At 38.5% G+C, this 22,040-nt stretch overlaps 1 protein-coding gene across 4 annotated transcripts in view; it reads right to left on the reverse strand.

Annotated features, from left to right (window-relative positions):
• GPCPD1 (glycerophosphocholine phosphodiesterase 1) overlaps window positions 1–17,870 on the reverse strand; it is a 60,232-nt gene extending 42,362 nt beyond the window's left edge. The window contains exons 1-4 of one of the 4 annotated variants that reach the window (XM_059897228.1): window positions 17,730–17,870; window positions 12,115–12,191; window positions 8,756–8,852; window positions 4,105–4,189 (exon numbers count right to left, since the gene is read on the reverse strand). In XM_059897228.1, coding sequence (XP_059753211.1) covers window positions 4,105–4,189; window positions 8,756–8,852; window positions 12,115–12,163 — 231 coding nt within the window. In that variant the 5' untranslated portion in view covers window positions 12,164–12,191; window positions 17,730–17,870. Of the gene's footprint in view, window positions 1–4,104; window positions 4,190–8,755; window positions 8,853–12,114; window positions 12,192–17,541; window positions 17,620–17,729 lie in introns of those variants that run through there. The other 3 variants (XM_059897229.1, XM_059897230.1, XM_059897231.1) reach the window with 3 other exon arrangements.
• Window positions 17,871–22,040: the final 4,170 nt, after the last annotated feature.

A 22,040-nucleotide genomic window follows, 5' to 3' on the forward strand; every position in this document is an offset into this window, starting at 1 on the left:
TCTTCGCTACAAAAGTGGTGTAGATCCATATTCTTATAAAAGTTACTAATCAAATGTGACTTGAAAGGGTGCCATGAACATAATAGTAAATATCAGCAGGGATTAAAAGTGGGTAGAAGAAAGGAGAGACTTTGTTTTTGTTTTAACTTTTTGTTTTAATTCAATGAACATAATAGTAAATATCAGCAGGGATTAAAAGTGGGTAAAAGAAAGGAGAGACTTTTTGTTTTAACTTTTTGTTTTAATTCAGGTGTCAGGGGAATTCCACAAAAAGTGTTGATTACAGTATCTATACTTAATCATGTAAGAATAGCCCTGTGGATTAAACACTTGAGAGGGAACATATTTTAGTAGTAATTTTTAAAACTCCACCCCTAACTGTTTTAGTAACAAACCCACTAATCATAGCATAAAGCAAACTAGGCTTGAACAGAATGGAGTCTTGAGGAGCAGTCCAAAGGGCCAATTCAACAGATGGCTTATAATTGTGTCTACTGGCGTTCACACTACAAATTCATGGTTGGTACACAAAATGTTATAATATTGACAAATGAACCAAGTTTTAAAACACACTGAATTTCCAAAATTGTTATGACTACTTTATTAAACTTTAGTAGGTAATCTTAAATTTTAGCTTACCAATGTTCTTTAAAACAAAAAAAACCTTAACACCTGAGCACTGGGAAATTAAAGATCTTAGTAACGATTCCAAAACATGCAATCCTTTTTAATATGCTAAATGCAGTAAGTCATTCTTCAAGATCTTAGGGAAAAAAGCAAGAGTTCCATTCTGTAAAAGACTGCCACAATTTTAAGCACTTTGGAGTCAAGCGGAAAATGGCTCTTTGGAGACAAAAGTAACAATATCAGTCCAAGACAGTACTCCACTAACAGGACTGGTAGAGTTATTTCACATTTTAGCATGTGTTAAATCAGATGATTGCTGGAATGTTTCTCAAACATGCATATTAACAAAAATACAAAAAACCTGTTTCCACAAAAAAGTCATAATGTCTGCTTTCTTAAACAGTTATTGATTGACATCACTCAGCTATATCAAGCACTGAGAAAAAGAAACAAGATTATATAAGAGGTAGACTGGGGTTTTTGTTTTTAACAGACCACCAAGCAAAACTATCACTATCGTGGAATATCACTGCTTTCAAATATCATAAAAACTGTTAAGCGTAAACTTTAAAAATTTCACTGTTTCCTTTCTACGATTTTGAAAAAAATGGAAAAAAAATGCCCATGTGAAAGGGGCTCTGAATTTTTAATCTATGTCAGAGGCCAGAGCCAGTTAGTTAAAAATCACTATTTTTAACAAGACTAGGAAGAAAAACGGTCACTTAGGAGTGAGTAAAGCAAAGAAGGCTAGGCCGACATACATCTCTGAGATGGTTCAAATTCAAAGTTAACAGCTGAGGGTATTTAGCATCCAGAAGAATTTTATTAAGAAACCATTGTACAAAATGACAACCTGGGCTATTCTGAAAATAAACAATTGTCTGCCTACCAGATGATTGATTCTTTTGTTAAAGGATTTAAATAAAAATCAAGGGACATTAAGAACAAGGTAAAAGAATTTGTAATGAATCTAATTATGAGTGAATGTTAACACCTGTAAAAATTAAAAGCAGATGTTACTGAAAAATAAAGAGCTATTTCACTGAAATGAATGAAAATTTCAAAGACAATATAATTAAAAAGTGGCTAACATCTCAGTATGAGACAACAATCCCTAATTCCAGCCACAAATAAAAAGGGGTGAACATGGATTAAAAAATGTTTAAATTACACATTAATTCAAAAATTATCTTTGGTGAAGATGTGAAATTAATGGGTTATCTGCAGACTCACAGCAATGTTTCCATTCCAGGAATATCTACTACCTTTGTTTGTTATGTTTAAATAAGATAATATTTGTCACCTGTAAAAAATTATTTTAGAATTTAATATATTAACAACTTATTCTAATTCTACAAAGTATAAGAACATACAGCTGTGAGAAATTAAGAGAAAAAGGACTTCAAGACTCTTTAACTTCTAAACTAAAAGGAATATGACAGAAAGAACAAATTACGGAAGAGAAACTATGAATGGTAAAATTTTATTTATAGAAAAATTTTAGCAATGGAAGGGATGTAAGAAATCTATAGTTCAAACCCTTCATTTTATAGATGAGGAAGCTGAATTCTGAAGGTCAAGTGACAAGATCACAAGATTTTTAGCTTAGGTTCTACAACTGCTTGGATAACCTAAAACTTTGACCCAGTAAAATTAACCTTATTACCCATTTCAGTTTTTCAATGCTTTCATAATTATTTTGCTTTCCAATCATTCTTTATATTCATAAGATATATACTCCAATAATTTACATCATTTCACGATTTAAGATTCCTTGCACATTAGTTCTATCATTTGACAATGCACAATTGAGACAAAGTTTCTAATTACTTCTATTAAAAATTATGATTCATTTAAAAAGCGCCACCAACTTTAAAAAGAAAAGAAGTGTCACTTTAAGCTGGCGTGTGGGAAAAAAAAAAAAACCTCTAGCCATATGCATGGGATTTTATGTGGCTATTTACTCTATTCCATGAAAAACATACTTACCATGGCAGCCCCTGCATCACACGGTACATGTGTACACGATACAGAGCACCTACTTAAAGAAACACACTCACCAACACATACTGTAAACTTTTGCAAGTATTACAAGGGGAAAAACTTGTTTCTTACGGTAAGCAGACTTCGTGCCAATTTTTTGGAAAAGGCATTTTGGACGGATTTGCTGCTTTTGGTTACATTTTCAATGAAAAGAGAAAATACTGTAGGTTGGCTTAATTTGACCTGTGTTGACAACAGTCTTACTTTAGGAAACTACGCCCAAAAGACTCATTATGATTTTTCTTGTCCAAATGCCCCCTTAAGTAAAATTTAGTTAATTTCACATACCAGGATCCTCAAATAAGCTTTCAAAGTCATGAGTGCTATGATCTACATAACTACGCACAAATGTTCACTTTATACTAAAGAACTTTGCCACAATGCACAACCCCTATGCCAAATAAATGATCTTTTCCTTAGTCATTAAAGTGAGACTATTGTCAAGATAAGCCAACATAATGATCAACTATAATGTAATTTAATTTTAATTACTGAGTATATTCACAATATATTCTTGGAATAAGAAACGTAATAGGTGCAAAAGACAGCTGAAGTGGGTTTGTCAGTTTTTCTCTCTTTTATAATGGTGGCTAAGAGACTGAGATAACAGTGGCTGCTTGCATTTTTTTTTTTTAACATGTAACAAGTATTCAAGGACCCCAAAGGGAAATAAATTTTTAAAAAGATCTAATCCATGTTTGCTTCCTAGACTCCTCCCTAAGCCCTTGTTCACATGCAGCCCAAAGTGTGCTCAAAGGTAAAAATCTGAAAGAAAAGAATCCTTTCAGCAAATAAGTATCTTTAAAATAAAGAATCAACTTTCTTTTTCTAAATATGAAAATGTTCCCAAAATAATAAATAAATCATTGTGAGCAAGCAGATTTAGATCTAACTGATATTCCAAAGGCCTTCAGAAAGATCCTGGTCTATCAACACTATCACTGAAAAAAATCTAAAAGGAATGACTTCATTTTGATAGGAGTTAATGCAGCCACTAAGAGATGGCTGCGTTGAAATAATTTTTTCAAAGTTACTTAAAGCTGGCTATATACACCTCTAAATATATCTATACCACAGACGAATTAAAAAAATGAAACAAAAAGAAAAACCCTTACTACTGGTTACTAACTAGTTTACAAAAGTTACAGAAAATGCACACCTATCAAGAACACTTATCATTAAAACCAATTTCATGATAAGAATATTGCAGAACATACTTACTATTAGTCTTTTAAAAATTCCATTGCACACACTATTTGCCTCTGAAGAGGCTACTTCCTTTCTTTTTGGTACTAAAATATTATTAATCTAGAGTTCTTTTTTCCTTATTTGATCTAAACAAACTCATTTTATTTTTAATGTTTCCAAACTTAAGTTAGTTGCTTTTGAAAGAAGTCTTCTAAAGAAACTGGAAACTAGATAAAGAAAACATACCTTTGGTTCTAAAAAGCACCCTTTGAAGTAGCGGTACTGAACTGATACTCCTCTACTAAGTACAATGGTTGCTTTCCATAACATGCTGTGAGAAAAAAGAATTAAAGCAGCAGCATCAGTATCAAACTAAAATGCATAAGGTCTTCATTAATTCATAAAACCCCTCAAGTAAGGTCTGTGATCAATACCATTTATTTATTCCTACACAAAATTTTACTCCAGGCCTATCTGAACCAGGTACTGGGAACACAGTGATGAATAAGGCAGAAAGAGCTCCATCTTCAAGGAGATTGCTTGCTTATGTGGATAGACAAATATATAAGCAAACAGCATACATAGGAAGGGCTAGCTGACCTTTCTGAGGTAACAAGTTTTGGAGGGAGACCTCAACAAGAAAGAACTGTCTGAGTTGAGACGTAAATGATGAGCCATACAAAGAACCAGGAGAAGTAGTATTCCAAACAGAAAAGGCAAGCAGTGCAGACCTCTGAATCTTCTCTAACTTTCCACTTAGCTAGGGATGTTACATGGCTGCTAAGAGGCTTTCAGGCCAAGGCCACTAACTTAAATGCCTGTTCCCAACCTCCCTTATTCTGTCCTGCCCAGCCTCTGGCTATTTCCCTAGCCAAGCAATCAGTGTCTGCATCTTACTTGTACTTGTATCTTACTCAATGTCTTCCTCTGAACTATGTCATTCTACATATTCTAATGCTAATTCTAAAGCTTGGACTCAACAGTGAAAGAATTCACTACAATTCATGATTATAACTGATTTTTAGCTTCAAATCATAGGCCAATGATATTCAAAGTGTGGTCCCAGGACCATCAGTATCAACTGGGAGCTTGTTAGAAATGCAAAATCTCAGGCCAGGGCTTCCCTGGTTGCGCAGGGGTTAAGAATCTGCCTACTAATGCAGGGGACACGGGTTCGAGCCCTGGTCCGGGAAGATCCCACATGCCGCGAAACAACTAAGTCCATGTGCCACAACTACTGAGCCTGCGCTCTACAGCCCACATGCCACAACTACTGAGACTGCATGCCACAACTACTGAAACCCACGCGCCTAGAGCCCGTGCTCCACAACAAGAGAAGCCACCGCAATAAGAAGCCTGCGCACCGCAACGAAGAGTAGCTCCCGCTTGACGCAACTAAAGAAAGCCTGCATGCAGCAACGAAAACCTAATACAGCCAAAAATAAATTAAAAAAAAAAAAAATCTCAGGCCACATCTAGACCTACTGAATTAGAAACTCTGGGGGAGGGCCCAAGCACTCTGTAATTTAACAAGCGTCCAGGTGACTCTGATGATGAACACAAGTTTAAGAGCCCATGTCATAGACCATTACCCAAACATTAATTCAGCATGAATAGTTCAGTGACTAAACGGCAGCTCCAAATATTCTTCCATGATACCAGATGGCTAGCACTGCTCCCCACCTGGCTCTGCCAAGACAGACTTAGGGCGTTATCCTCACTCTGACTCAATTCTGATTTCTAACAAAATATCCACAACCAGCTGTCACCCCTGGTCCTAGCTTCAACAATCAGATTAACCTGGTAATAATAAAATACATATGCCCTGGCTCCACCCTGGGAAACTCTGGTTTCACAGATCTGGGGTGCAGCTTGGTCTCGTGGAGTTTGATAAACTGGACATATGTGATTGGTTGAGAAACACTGCTGCACAACAAGGACAGCCTAAATGCTCGGACATGTGCCCTGACTACTTCTCCCTGATAAGCCTCAGAATCCTTTTCAACACAGGGTTCCAGGCAGATTCTACCAACTCTGAGATGAAATTTATTTCCCATCTCTGCTACCAAAAAAAAAAAAAGGCAAATTTCCAGTATTATTTCACCCATAAAACCAGCCAGAGTATGTGAAACTAGCCCCAGATGTGCACAGCAGAATTAGTGGGAAGCTTTAAAAATGTGCTGGGGCCCCTCTCTCGTGCACTATTTATCAATCTTACAGGAGCAGCGTCTAGGCATTTTTTTAAAAGCCCCCTTTTTTAAAGTGCTTTAAACCAGTTAAAGTGCTTTTTAAATCATTTTTTAAAGTGATTCCAATGTGCTCCCCTGGTTCAGAACCACCAAACGAAAAGATAAGATGGTGAGAACAATAAAATGAGTCTTTTTACTTTACTTCCCTAAGCAAACATAGCAAAGTTATAAATGAACCAGAGGGACTTCCCTGGTGGAACAGTGGTTAAGAATCCGCCTGCCAATGCAGGGGACGCGGGTTCGATCCCTGGTCCGGGAAGATCCCACGTGCCGCGGAGCAACTAAGCCTGTGCGCCACAATTACTGAGCCTGCGCTCTAGAGCCCACAAGCCACAAGTGCTGAGCCCACGGGCCTAGAGCCCACGCTCCACAACAAGAGAAGCCACCGCACCACAACAAAGAGTAGCCCCGGCTCAGCGCAACTAGAGAGAAAGCCCGAGTGCAGCAACAAATACCCAATGCAGCCATGAATGAATGAATGAATAAATAAATAAAATTACTTAAAAAAAAAAATGAACCAGAACTGTTCAGTGATGTCAAGAATGAACGTAACCTGATGAAACTCAAGAAAAACCAGGAAAGAGGGGCAGTGAGAAGGTTTAGTGCACCTGTCTGATTTTGAATTGCCCTCATATCCTCCCCACAAAAATACCATAAAATCTCCAAGGAGGGCAAATAAAATCATGAGTGACCCACATTTTCTGCATTATTAGGAAATAACACCACAACCTTCAAATTGTTTGTAAGAAAAAAATTCCAACAGAGCTCTTGTCACCACAAACCTGTAGGTACAGAGAGACTTAAGAGACTCTGAAAAGGAGGAACAGAGGACTTAAATGCAGAGTACACTGAAATCCCAAAGAAACACAGTTCTAAAACACAAGACTGGGGAATTCCCTGGTGGTCCAGTGGTTAGGACTCTGAGCTTCCACTGAAGGGGGAAGGGTTCAATTCCTGGTCCGGGAACTAAGATCCAGCACGCTGCCAAAAACAAACCAACCAACCAAAAACCCCCACAAGACTGTTGTTTACAGGCAAACAGATTTGTTTACCTTTTGTATCATCTTGTATCAACTACTTATATCACCTGTGTCATCTACTTCCTTTCTCTTTGTGAAGCACTGTTTATCTGCCATATATGAATCAATTATACTTCATTGTACAGCAATGTCAAAATGGCTGCTTCCTTAAAATTAAGAAGTTAACTGTTCTCATTCTGTTCACATCACTTTGACCAGGTTGGCTAGAATGGACTTAAGACAGGTAACAGGGCAGCTCAAGAGTTCAGAGCAGAGGTAAACAAGTTTAGAAAGATATGAGGTTTCACTTCAGACGGGAGTGACTAATCCACAAATCAAGGAAAAAATAGCCACTAGAAGAGAATAAACATCTCGTTTTCCTGTGATCCCAATATCATTTGTCAACAGAACTTAACTTATAAAAACAGAAGAGAATTGGCTGAGAAAATGTGTCACACTAATGACAAATAGAGAAACAGGTGTTCTATGTATGTTTTTTGTTTTCTTTTCCTGAGTTTACATTATGGTATTGTTTTACTTTCCTTGTTATTTCCCTCTGCTTTGCCATCAGTGCTCCTCAAACTGTCTGCTGTGAAGGACCAGTTTCTGTTTACTTCTTTGTGTTACCCTACTTGTCCCGTGACCAATACTTCTGGTCTATGATGTACCCAGTTCAATGAGGTAAGTCCATGACATGCATGGGTATCCCAGCAATGTCAAACTGCCATAAACATTTCTAAATGCTTGCTCTCAATTTTTCTATTTCTCACATCGTGCACTGATAAAAAAAATGTTTTTTGTCTAGCACTGAGTCCACAGGCCACATTTTTAGTAGCGCTGCTTAATAATCATCTAATCTGATGTTTCTCCCTGGGGGCACTGCATGTACTTGTATACTATTTAGAATCTCCTCATCTTTCCTTTACCCCCACACATACATCTTGACAATCCATAACACTTCAAAATACCCACACAGAGAAGGACCACCTTTGTTGACAACACTGATTCTATCCTAACGCCTTTACCATGCAAATAAAGGAACCGAGGTTTAGAGGTATAAGATCTGCCCAAGATCACAGCTAACTGCGGAACTGAAACTGGCACCCAGATCCTCCTTTCCCCACTCCAATGCACCAACACACCCATGCTAAGTTTAGTGCTGCATTTAATGTCAGTAGTAAACTCATTTCATTACATTAGCTAAAATTTCTAAGGATGTGTTCCACTCTCTGCTACTTTTAAAAGAATATATGTCTCAAGAAAATTATTTCATAGGCTAAAGCAAAAATTAGATCTTTTATCAAGAATAGTACTGAGAAGCCAAAAAATGCCTTAAAAAGTTTTTGAAAATAAGAAATAACAATATAAGCCTGTTTAGAAATATGGTATTAAGCATCAAAAGAACCAGCCAACAGCCAAGAGTTGAAAATGACTTTTTGCAAGGTGGAAATCGAGAAACAGAGGAACTTGTTTATTCACAGCAAACTTTGTAAAATGATTTCACTCTTTATACATATGTGATAAGTTTGATAAAAATTAAAAGAAAAATATAGCAAGGTATCTTAGAAACCCCCAAGTTTATAATCTGAATGTCACAATTATTCAGTATTATGACATGTCCATGCTTACCTTTCACCTGTCTCATTCTCTGGAAGAAGAGCCACAGCATTTTGAGGATTCCAGTTTCCCAAAGCATCAGAGCTTCCACATATTGCAAAAACCTCTCCTAAAGAAACGTAACGAGTTATAGTGGGTTAAGTAGGAACATCTCATTTTAGTTTTAGGAAACTGCACTAATTTAATGGGATGCAGAGTCCCTTGCAGTGGAGATGGAAGAGCTTCAGCGGAGAAACGGGTTTGGACCCATGTGCCACTCACACTAGCACCTGCGTTATTAACCTGACCCACCTCTACAGAACCAAAGGCAGAGAAAAGGAAGGATGTATAGGGACAGACTCTTCTTCATTTTTCAACTACTTACTGAGCCAATAATGAGCACCAAGAAGACAAGGTGATCAAACGGCAGTCCTTGCCTTCAAGGCAGCTTCCAATTTAAAGGAGCATATAAGTATCCTACAGAACCAGTACCTGATATATTCCAGGAACTCAAACAGTAGCTACCAAGAAGCTAAAGATCAAGAAAATTATCAATGGGACATGAGCAATGTAACAACAACAACCAAAGAAAAAAAAGTCCCCAGAACAAAGACTAGTGAAAAACTAGCCAAAAATCTCGTATTCCTTACTAAAATAAAGACTATCACACTTCATCTGAACACTTGTCATCAACACACAAACCAACATATAGCCATCACCTATGTTTGCTAATTTCCATATATTTAGCAAAAGTCTACATCTTCTTGAATATAAGTATGCAGATATCTTTAACTTACATATCAACACATTCTGAATTACTATAACTAAAATCCATAAAGAAAAAACAAGGAACTGAGCCCAAATGAACAAACTTCAGGACAAACTCCTCCACACTCTTGAGAGTAGCTTGGTTTCCAAGCTCTGGGCACTACTATAGTAAGACTAGAGTTCTAATTGGCTTTAGCCACCTGCATGGCATTTTATATGTTTGGACTGTCTAAAACTTAACTAAAATCCCAAGTGTGGTAGTCATTCAGGAGTTTTCAGGGTTCTAAACACATGTCTGTAAAAGCATACGGTGGTTACGTATAAAGATTTCATGTTAAAATATTCACCAATCCTTTAAAGTAACCAGATTTTTTTTTTTGCAATTAACTTAGGTTATCACTACCTCTTCGGATTAAAAAAAAAAAAAAAGATAAACACTATTGCTAAATACAAAGCACAAATATTTATTCTCAAGATCATATATGTTGCTCTGCATATGCACAGCATATGCAGCTCAAAGTACAGATTACCATCTGTACTCACTGTAGCTCAAAGTACAGATTACCATCAAATCACTGATTCAGGCCGGTTGCGCTTCCTTTGTAAAGGAGATTCTCATTAACCTTTCTCATGGAGTCAGTTATTTCTTATCCCCATTCAAAATAGCAGCTATTCTCTGCTCTGCAAAGAACATGTATCCCACATGGAAAAAGTGAAACTTGGACAATCTGTGGTTACTTTCCTTCTATATAAGTGCTCCTGCATTTTACCAATTCCCTCCTGCAATGTCTCTTTCTGCTGATTGCCTTTGAATATGGCTTCTATGAGAAAAAAAGGGAAACTTTTTACCAGAACAGACCTCTTTCTTTAATTGGATTTTATTTATAAAAGATTATAAAGACCTGAATGCTAACTAAAGGAATCTGCAAACAGCACCCCCACATATTCTTTTTACTTGTTCCCTCTTACTTCACTTCTCTCTGCAGTCTCTCCACTTTCAGCAGAGAACACTTCCTCCTTGCTTTGGGGAGGAAATCAAGGTGACATGAGATCTGGAGGGGAGGTGAGAATCCACCCCAACAACCCCTCCCTGTCCCTCTACCTCCTTTCCTTCCCACCTACAGATTCACCTACATTCACATCTGCCACTAGTCCTTGAGAAGGAGTTCCACCTTGTCAAGCTGACCCTTCTGTGGCTAATTCTGTGGTCACCACATTTGCCTGATGTGGCCAGCTCCTTCTAGCTTAAACTGCCTATGCACAAAAGTATGATATAGGTCTGCAGTCTTCTCTCCACAGAAGAGGTTACACACAGGACAAGAGGTGAGTACTAGACCCAAGGGAGCAACCCCATCAACTGACTAGCAATCTTCAATCTGCAGAATCTTGCCCAGAGGTGGAGCTGTACAAAATCATCTTGGCTAAGAATCTGAACTTGGACAAACACACACCGTCAGGTGCTGTGATGGATGCTGTATCAAAGATGCTTGACATACAGAATGAATCATTCATTCATTGTTCGAACACATACTTACCCCTGCTCTGAGCCAGACACTGTGCTAGGTACAGGAATTCAGCACGAATAAGATAAAGTCACATTTTTTTTCATAGAGCTTACAATCTGTCCACAAGAAAAATTACTCAAATAACTCCATAAAACTCATAAGAGGTACTACAAAAAAGAACCTTGAATTTCACAGGGACCTTAACCTAGTTGAATACGGGAAGTTGGGATAAGGAGAGTTAGGGGGGTGGCGGGTGGGGGCACAGATCTAAACAAAGGAAACAATTTGAGAAACCCCTAAAGGAGGAAAGGAATGCAAAAGATTTGAGCAACTGGCCAGCATAGCCAGAGTGTGTTAAACAAGGAATTTTTTAACCCAGGTGTGATACTGTTTGTTTTTTGTTTTTTTTGTTTTTTGGGCCACACTGTGCGGCATGTGGGATCTTCGTTCCCCAACCAGGGATCGAACCCGTGTCCCCTGCAGCAGAAGGGAGGAGTCTTAACCACTGGACCACCAGGGAAGTAGCAAGGTGTGATACTGTTTTGACATGCTACCTTACACTAAAATTATTTCACACTGCTTCAGTAGACAGCAGAAAATACAATAAAGCTTAAAAAAAAAGATGTACAAGTAAGGAACAAATTTACCTTCGCCAAATATTTCACCAACTTCTCAACACTAGAAAAACTTCCTTCATTTTCATGACTTAAAAATCATAGCTCAGAGAATTCCCTGGCGGTCCAGTGGTTAGGACTGCACGCTCTTACTGACGAGGGCCCAGGTTCAGTCCCTAGTCGGGGAACTAAGGTACCACAAGCTGCACAGTACAGCCAAAAAAAAAAAAAAAAAAAAAAAATCACAGTTCAATTATCTGTCCTGTGCAAAATTCACAGCTTTCCTGGAAAACATGAGACTAAGACATTTACTGTTTGGGAAGCTTTTTTTTCTTGAATTTGTTATGCTCCGAGCACATTCCTGTTATCAGGCATGTCCTAAAGATACTTTCATCTAATAATTAGGCTCACTCTAGTAACAACTCTATATTTAAGATAATCCAGATAAGAAAAACGCTCATTTATTTATTTTTTTTAAATGTTTAAAAGTAAAGTTTTACAATACCTGGTAAAAGAGCTCCTCTTATTTCAAAGGTAACTTGAGAAGGTGTCATTCTGATGGATTTATTTTAGGATGTCGTGCTAGAAAGAAAAAGATGTCATTTATAGTACATGAATATCAGCTCTAGATAGCTACCACCAAGAAACAAGTTAAAAAACACAAAAACAAAAATGAATCTCAGCTGTGAGCAAAAGATTTCAGAGACCTTATATAAAGAGACTGAATTATTTAGGAAGTACCTAGCAAGTTTTAGGACCTAGTGTTACAAACCTATTCTGTAAGAATGTATGGACCAGAAAAATCTGCAAAACAAGTGTGTCCAAACTTTTTTTAAGAATTCAAGATTATCTTGTCATATACCTTCTCCTCTAATAAGCGGCTGTTCTGAACTCAACCTATCTTTCCTGACCAGGCTCATGTTTACAGTGGAGGGAAACACACACACCAACAACTAGAGACAGAAAAAAACTTGGCTCTAGAGAGCATTTCTACTTTAATTAAGAAGGTTCCAATTTTAATAACAAGAAAACAACCAAAGAACTTAATTAAGTACCACCCACTGAAACAAACTAGTTACGTTCTGAAACAAGTTTGAGAACCTGCTTCTAAGTGACCTAACCAATGGCTTAAAAAAAACAATAACAAAAACCCCTTCCCCGTCACAAATCACTCTTTTCAAGTGTCTCTTTATTAACCACAGGCCCATCATTACTGTAGTTCTGCAGACTTGAATTTAGAGTCTCAACTCTGCAATCTATTGGGTTGGCCAAAAAGTTCGTTCGGTTTTAAGTAGCCATTTTTCTTTTTTTTTTAATATATTCATTTTTGGCTGCATTGGGTCTTCATTGCTGCGCGTGAGCTTTTCTCTAGTTGCTGGGAGCGGGGGCTACTCTTCACTGCGGTGTGCAGGCTTCTCACTGCGGTGGCTTCTCTTGTTGCGGAGCACGGGCTCTAGGCGTGCGGGCTTCAGTAGTTGTGGCACACAGGCTTAGTTGCTCTGCGGCATGTGGGATCTTCCTGGACCAGGGCTCGAACCCATGTCCCCCGCATTGGCAGGCGGATTCTTAACCACTGTGCCAGCAGGAAGTCTGCCATTTTTCATTTTCACCAAGAACTTTATTGAACAACATATTCCTTAACCGAACGAACTTTTTGGCCAAGCCAACATTATCAAACCCTGTAGATTTTAATTGCTCTTACACACATGCCTTTCTTTCTAAGTTTAAACTTCATTAAAAACCCTGTCTCCTACTTATATTTTGGCTTCTCAACAATACATTTTATGTCAATGAGAATATCCCTCACATTCCTGGCTTGGAATCACTTCCATTACTTATAGAAATCTAAATCCCTAAGTCTTTGATGTCCTTTATTCCTTATCCACATTTTCTCTCCAGCTTACTTTTCATTTCTTCACTGTTTTTCCCAGCCTAACCAACCTATTCACCTTACTGTCCCTTAATTTAAGTACTTAAGAAAAGATAGGAAATTTAAAATTTTTTTAAATTTTTATTTATTTATTTTTGGCTGTGGCACGCAGGAACTTAGTTCTCCAACCAGGGATGGAACCCCATGCCCCCTACAGTGGAAGCACAGAGTCCTAACCACTGGACCACCAGGGAAGTCCCAAGATAGGAAATTTTTAAAAAATTTTAATGTACATCAATTCTCATGCAGTTTGTAGAATTTAAATATAGAAAGAACACGTACTCCACACAAGGCCACATCATATTGTACATAACTTCTCCAACACCTCCAAAAAAACTTTTGTACCCCCAATCCATCAATGTTCCTAAAATAATTCCAATGATGTCTTTACATCATTTCCTTTAATTTACCAACTGAAATTGCTTATCTTCATTTACACATTATTTTATTCAAAAAAAAATCCTCAAGTACCTTTCCTTGCTATTCTTTCTTCCATTTTCGCTATGTTCCCCTCCCTGTGAACACATGTACAACTCTGCAATGGTCATTTAATGAACACCAAAACCCACAAGTAACCACGCTTCCAAGTCAAGGCAGATAGATCGATAGCAGCAGTTGCCACTGGAGGCAATTTTGTCCTCTAAAGGATATTTGGCAATGTCAGGAGACATTTTTGGTTGCCACAACTGTGGCTGATGCTCCTGGCATCTAGTGGGTAGAAGCCAGGAGTGCTGCTCAACACCATACAGTGCACAGAACAGCTCTCCACAAATAATTGTCCAGCTCCAAATATCAAGAGGGCTGAGGATGAGGAATCTCTAATATCTAACCACAGGGGGGCTGCAATGAAGATCATAGTTTATAGCTAATGTTAGCTATAAACTATGCATCATCCCATCTACATCAATTACAAAATGTAAATACAGTATATATACTAAGCAAGACCACCAGTCAATGTGGTTTCATGTCACTTGGCTAAAGAATTCCGTATCTGGCGACTCTACCATTTCAGTTAGAAAACCCAAGATTCCACACTGGAGGAAAAAACACCTGTCCTTGATACCTTAATCTACTTTCTGTGTCTAAGAGTGAACATGATCTATTTAAAGCATATACATCCAGTTGTAGCATGGCCAAAGAATGTTCCAAATCTAAAATTAGTTCTAGATTGTTACCTCACCTTTTACCTATATAACCCAAATATCTTAATAGTTCTTTTAATATGACATCTGATATGAATCTGAGTATAACCCTAAGATAATAAGACTATTTCCTTTCCTAATAAATAAAATGATTCATTGAAGCACTGCAATCTTACATTTAATTTATCTATATCAATCATATCAAGAAGAAACCTTAAGGCTAGCAAAAAAGCTTGGCTTTTTAAGTTACTGAATTAATTTTGAGACATAGCAAAAAGCCCCATCATCCAGCAAATTGCTGAATAACCAACCACCATCTCAACATATAACCTGTACTTTCACCCAGTGTTTACTGCCACAGTTACTAAGAACAATCTCATCTACATAATTAAAAGTTGGTGTTCAGTTATTTGTTGATCAATTTTAAGTAACTATTTTAACCAATTTTAGGGAAATCAGATGTAATTATTCCTATGTATTAAAATCAACACCTAGTACAAAATTATCTCTAAAGTTCTACTGCGTTAAATGTGAAACATGTAAATTTAATGAAAAGGAAATCAACTGATTAAAATTGAGCTTCTCATTCTTAAGGTTGCTTGTAAAAGTGGCTATAGTAACTTGACTGGAACCAGCTGCAGTATCCAGTATTTACTACACCATAGCTACATACACAAGCACAAAATTACCCCCCCAACCTCCCCAGGTGTCAACAAAGCATCACCTCCAACTTGGATTGCCTTAAGTCATATAATCTGGTTAATTTCCATTCCCCCCATTGCCCATATTTAATACCGTACCAAATAAGAGCCTGCAGAGCTGCTCCTACAACAGTTTACTTGATCATGGACAGGGGCCAAAATTCTGGTGCAGAATTGAAGCGTACAATTTTGGCACCCTGCTACCACCAAAGTAAAATACTGTTCTGTTGTGGAATGAAAAATTTATACAACCAACACTTCCTCTTCTTCCAAACAAGCAAAGAAAATCTCAACTTGGACAGGGGAGGTCTTCTAGATATACATACAACAAGAATAAGATGAAAAATGCTAGTCATTTTTACATACATGAGCTGACTGCATATGTAATTTAACCAATTTACCTATAACCTCACATACAGACTTTCTGAGACAGGTTTTTGGTTCGGTCTGGTTTTTAAACATAACCTCCACTTTGTGCTTTTTGAAGATAAGCATTGAACAGCATTCTCATCGGGGACTTTGAGTAGCATTTTACACTACTTTAACTTTTTTAAGGACTCACGTAATTTGCAAAATGACATTGTAATTTACATTTAAAAAAATATTTCAGAGTTCACACTACCTGAAATAAGTTTTACTCTATTCTTTTTGTCAAATAAACTATCCCAACACATTCCTTTACTGGTTTGCCAGCTTGGGGAACAAAAGGGAGATTTAAGCAAACAAAGGTACAGGAACATTTACTTTAGAGCTAAACTGAAGTCACAGATATTTTCAGCTAAAATGTGTTTTTTTCCTAGCCAAAAAAATTTCACTGTTTTCCTTCAAATACTTTTTCAAAGAAAAAAGCTGTTTCCAATTCTCCTTGCTCTTTCCTAGGCTCCAACAGCCTAACTGACTAACTGACTATATGAAATGCCTGTATTTTCCTGAGTTAATTCCTGCTCATCCTGTTGGAGGATCATTATGACCCCACTATTCAGACCCCAGTATATTTTGAGCCAGTATTTTAATCAAATGTACACAGACATGAATGGATTTTTATTAAGAAAGCAGTTCTGGAGATTTCATTAAGCCGGTTAATTCTTTAATCACCTTCTAAACAATGCCATAAAACTATTCCAAATTTTTTCCATTTCATCTTGATATTATTTTCATATGCATTTCATTTATTTTTCCTGGTTAAGTTATACACAAAGATTTGATTCATCAACTTACTTTTTGTACATATCAAATTTTACTCACTCTGCCACTGAGATTTCCTTTGTGGTCATTATTGGAGTCCAACTTTCCTAATCTTATTTTGTCTAGAATATTGGTTCTCCCTAGTGAAGTTGAGAACCACTGAACCACCGTGTAGTTTTACCTGTTTGTTTTATCTTGTGTTATTTGTACCCAGAATGTTAGGAGTTGGAAAAAGGACTGATAGTTTGTATTTATTTCTTAGCTAAGTCACAACTGTCAGAAACGTAGCAAGATACATAAGGGGTGGGGGGGGAGTAGTGGATAGGAACTGGGCAGAAATAGGAAGGGCTAAAGAAGAATATGAAGAAAACATCAAGTCCAAACATCCTGCTTCGTTCTATCAGTTCCTCTATGTGTTACAGACCAGGCAGCTGCCTCAATGGTGAAAGATTTCTCTACAATTCGTGGCTGAATTCACGCCTAATTTCCTTTATAACCGGGCAGTGGGATAAGAGGGGGCCGATGAAGCACCTAACTGATGAAGGCTTTCTCCCAGAAGTCATCAAGGCAATTTGAAGAGCTTTGGAAAAAGCAGAGCTTTATAAGAAGGGGAAACTGTCTTAAAATTGTATCAAGGGCACTGATGACTGTTCCTGGAACCTTTTCCTAAGAGACTTAGGCGCTTTGGTTTCTTGGAATAACTGAATTATACAAGCACACCCTAGACTACTTGGTTAGGCAATTTCAGAAAATAAGCAGTTGTCAAAATACTATGAATTACTTATGGATAAAGCCAGAGACTGGTGGTGAGTAAGACTCGTTTCTTTGAATACTCATGGTGGTCCTACGGTTTATGCATTCTCGTATATCGAAAACGCTGCAAAATTTTCGGAGGGGAACGAAGCACCAGCAGCCCAGCGGAATCGCGGCAGCAAAGGATAAATACAATAAACATGTGTCACCCACCGACTTACCGGGGCGAACGTCCAGGCCGCTGTTTCCCCGACGGGCAGATCCCGCCCGGGCTGGGGGACCCTGCCCATGCCTCGCCTCCCGCCCCGCCCGCGTCCCCCAGCCGGGTCGCCCTGACAACTCGGCCGCCACGTGAGCGGCCGCCACAGCCCCCGCACCGCGCGCCCGGCCCCCCGGCCTCCCGCCTCACCTGCCGGGTCCGCGGTCCGCGCCGCCACCGACGCCGCACCCGAGAGCCAGTGCCGCGAGCCGAGGTGCCGGGCGCCCGCCGTCCGCGCCTCGCCAGCGCTCCCCCAGGCGGCCAACCGCGGCGCCGAGCGGCAGGAAGCGGCTCTGCTCAAACCGGTTTCAGCTGCTCCAGACCAAACCGCCAGGCCACTCCGCGGGGCGGGGCCGGAGAAGTGGCGGGGCGGGGCCTGACGTCACGCCCGGCGCCGTCGGGCCAATGGGCGGCCGCGTGCGGGGGGCGGGCCCGCGCGTTCCTGGAAAGGGCCTGCGTCCGTGGCCGAGGGTGGTGGGGCCTCTCTGCGGTACCCGGCGCTGGGTTTTTCTGCTGGCCGGGAGCCGCCGCAGAGACCTGGCCTGGGTTCATACACGCCTACCTTGGTCCCCTAAGTCGTCTTAGGACAACCTAGGATGGAAGGTGGAGCTGCGATCCTGAACTGCGTTTTTTTCCCATTGGAAAACGAGGGAAATTAACAGGCCTGACGTTCTGTGGAAACTTTCTTTCGTTACAAAATAACAAGCACACTTGGATCAAATCTTTAGCGTTAAGGAGAATTAGGTGACCTAAGATGGTTGAGAGTTTATACCTCTGCTAAGCAAAGCATGGTGTTCCGACCGGCAGTATCACCTGAAGGCTATCAGAATTGCTCTCTCGGGACCCTCTCAGACCTGTCTGGTGGAATTGCGTTTAACAACATCCCCAGGTTATTTGTACGTAAAGTTTGAGGGAAGCTTTCTGGAAGCTAGAAAGAACGAACCTCTCTGCAAAAGTTGTAGTCATTTATTTTCTGGTAAAAAAAAATTGGCCCTACCAAGAAAAAAAAAAAGGCAAGAGTTGTTCTCTCCTTTGACGGTTCCAAAAAAATTAATCAGCATTTGCTACTCACCCAAATTAAACTGTTACTTTCCAGCATCAAGGTTAACCACTGGTTCACCCGTAATAGAAAATTGTTCAGATTTCATTTAAATCGAGTGAGATACTGAAAATTTAAAAAGAGATGTTGAAGGACTCTAAGAGATAGCTCGAGCAGCAAGTTGTGGTCCTATTGAAAAGGCGTTTGAGTTAGATAAGCTCTAGCTTTTAGACAGCTTCTAGTTTTTTTTTTTTTTTTTAAAGAATTTCACTTTATTTATTTATTTTTTGGCTGTGTTGGGTCTTCGTTTCTGTGCGAGGGCCCTCTCTAGTTGCGGCAAAGGGGGGCCACTCTTCATCGCGGTGCGCGGGCCTCTCACTATCGCAGCCTCTCGTTGCGGAGCACAGGCTCCAGACGCGCAAGCTCAGTAGTTGTGGCACACGGGCCTAACTGCTCCGCGGCATGCGGGATCTTCCCAGACCAGGGCTCGAACCCGTGTCCCCTGCATTGGCAGGCAGACTCTCAACTGCTGCGCCACCAGGGAAGCCCCAGCTTCTAGTTTTATAAATCGGATCGTTCATGACGGAATTTGATATTTGAGCTTGGATTAGATCCCAGAGCATGTCTGTTATCCATTCAGTTAATAAATAATTACTAAGTGCCTGCTTTGTGCGAGGCACAGAATGCAATGGTTTCTTTATGGCACTCGTTTTAATCCCAAATTTCTTAAGGAATTAAAAATTCCTCCCAATTATGTACTATAAAGTCTGCTGTTGTACATTTCATAAGAGCTTGGAGTTGATTTCATTCCTCTGCTGTTAGTCACACTTCAGTGATGAATTTCTTTCACATGAGTTTGCTTCTTTTAAATGTTTATAGTAGATCTTTATTTTCCTATAATCACCATTTAATCAAGCTATTATTTGCCTAATATTTATAGTCCAAGTTGATGATCTAATCCATGCTCCTTCCCAAAATCCTATTGAAATAGCAGAAGAATTACACATATTTGAAAGTTGCTATCAGTGGGCCAGAAACTGAGGAATATCTAGAAGATATAAAACAAGTCAGCAGCATTGGATAATTGAAAAAATGAGAACAGAGAAACCTGGACCCATGCAGGGGAAGAAGGGACTCCTGGAGCTGCCACTTTACACAGCCTTGCTTAAAAACTCTTTAATAATGCAATATATTTTAGATTATATCATGTATACCCTGTTCTGATTGAGATACTGACAATAAACAATATAAACAATAAATTCCTTCCTCCTACCTCTGCGGAATGTTATAACTATTCCGAGAAATGTTTAATGAGATTAAATTGGATCTTACCTCATTTAAAAATATTTAACATTATCTTATTTGATTAAATAATGAAACATGTTATCTCGTTTGTCTAAAATCAGCTGCATGATCTCACTTTATACCTTCATTTTTTTAAAGGTGGTAGTGGCATTGGTGGAAAAACCTCTAGACTTAGGTCCCAGACTTGAATGTAAATCTTACCCCTCACTATCTGTGATTAAATATAAGTCTTTGGAAAAATTTTTACCACTATTGATGAATTCTGAGGCTTTATTCTGGAGAAAACTCTCTTAAGCCCATTACTTTCTTACTTAAATTTTCTAGAAGGTAGAGTTAAGTTGTTGCTAGTTTGTTCCATTTTTATTTTATTGAAATTATTTTTATTGGGTTCAGTTTTTTTCATATAAATTTTACTGCTTAAAAAAATGCTTTATGTTGGTATCATTTTCTTTTTTTTTAAACCAGCTATAGCTTCTACCATTGTGAGTTTACTTTTGTGGCCCTTATTTTACCAAGTCTAGTTTTGCAAGCCTATATTTTTGTCGCAAAATATTGGTTCCTCCAACAACATTTAAAGCACATTTTACTTTGGCGATTTTAAACATCTTTGTTTTGTGCTGAGTCTTCTCCCAGAAATACTCATTATGACTTGGATAAAAGACTGATCATTTGTACTTATCTCTTGATCAACCCATGAAAATACTATGAGAATTCTCCTGAGATAGATACTTCACAATTGCTGTACTGTCAGAATCTTTTTACAGACTCAAAAGGCTATCAATTTTGTGTTCACTCATCTCACTGGTGGCCCTGTTCCTCGAAGGTAAGGTCCATGCCTTTCATTCCCTCTACATGAGTCCATGAGCAATTCCCAAGTTATAGGAGGCGCCACTTATTCATCATATAAGTGACACAATTGTTATAGTTCGTTTTTGCTGTTAATTTTTCTTTCATATGAGATCAACCCTACATGGAGGAAACCAAGGAAATTGCAGATTTCCAAATAAATTTAAGTGCTGCAAATGTGAACCTTTAAACCAATTTCAAATTGGCTGCAGCTTTTCTGGTGTATACTTTCCAAGCTCTCAACTGTACCATTAGATCAAAATGTCTGTAGCGGGAAAGATTCAAATGGGAAGCTCAAAATGCCTTCTTTGACCTGTTTTTTCATCAATGAAGTGGAAATTTAAGTACCATAGGTTATTTCAAATGAAGTTTGAGAAGGCACCCAGCACACAGCACACAGTACCTGCTGCTACCTAATGCCTGTGTCCCTCCTAGACTTTCCCTGTGCCTCTATTCTATGAAAGAACTACCAATTTCATCAAACCTAAAAAGTTGATTGTAAGACAATACTAAGAATCAAAAAGTGCTGCCCTTTAAACTATGCCAAAATACTTATACTTTATAATGTTTCATTTTACTTACTGAAAGTGTTCTTTTATACCTTTTTTTTTTTTTTTTTTTTTTTTGCCTGTGGCTGCTTTCACATTGCAACAAGATAGTTGGTTACTGTCAACAAAGACCTTGGCCCACAACCACTACCTGGCTCTTTTATACCTATTTAGACATAAATTTTATTATATATTATTCTTGTGCATATATACGAGAAGGAAAATATAAGTGAAATAAATGGTTTAGGTATTTTTCAAACTTCTTCACATTTATAGTTCAACCATAAAAAAATATTGTAATGCCCTTGTTTTCTAAACAATATTATCCAATAACATTAGTGACACAACATTTTTCTAAGTGCTCAGATATTATCTCTAGGACATAAACCACTGATAGCCATTGGGCAAGTTTTGATGCCATTGTTATTTTTGATCCTAAGAGAAGTTATCAACATAGGTCTACAGATAATAGCCTGGACACCTACTCCATCTACAAATGGTCTTCAGGGAAAACAACCGCATTCAAGTGTGTCTAAGGCATGACAACTATGTCAGGGCTGCTGCCTGGCCATCAGTGATTTCAGAGGTTATATTTTAAAAAGGGGACGGCAGAATGGATGAAATAAGGTAATGTCCACCCTAACTCACAGAATTGTGGCAATTAAGCTAATTGTTTAGATAGATACAGTTATTTACCCATTAGCTTTCCTTATCCATATTTTA

The sequence above is a fragment of the Balaenoptera ricei genome, chromosome 15 (assembly GCF_028023285.1).
Source record: "Balaenoptera ricei isolate mBalRic1 chromosome 15, mBalRic1.hap2, whole genome shotgun sequence".
Lineage (NCBI taxonomy): Eukaryota > Metazoa > Chordata > Mammalia > Artiodactyla > Balaenopteridae > Balaenoptera > Balaenoptera ricei.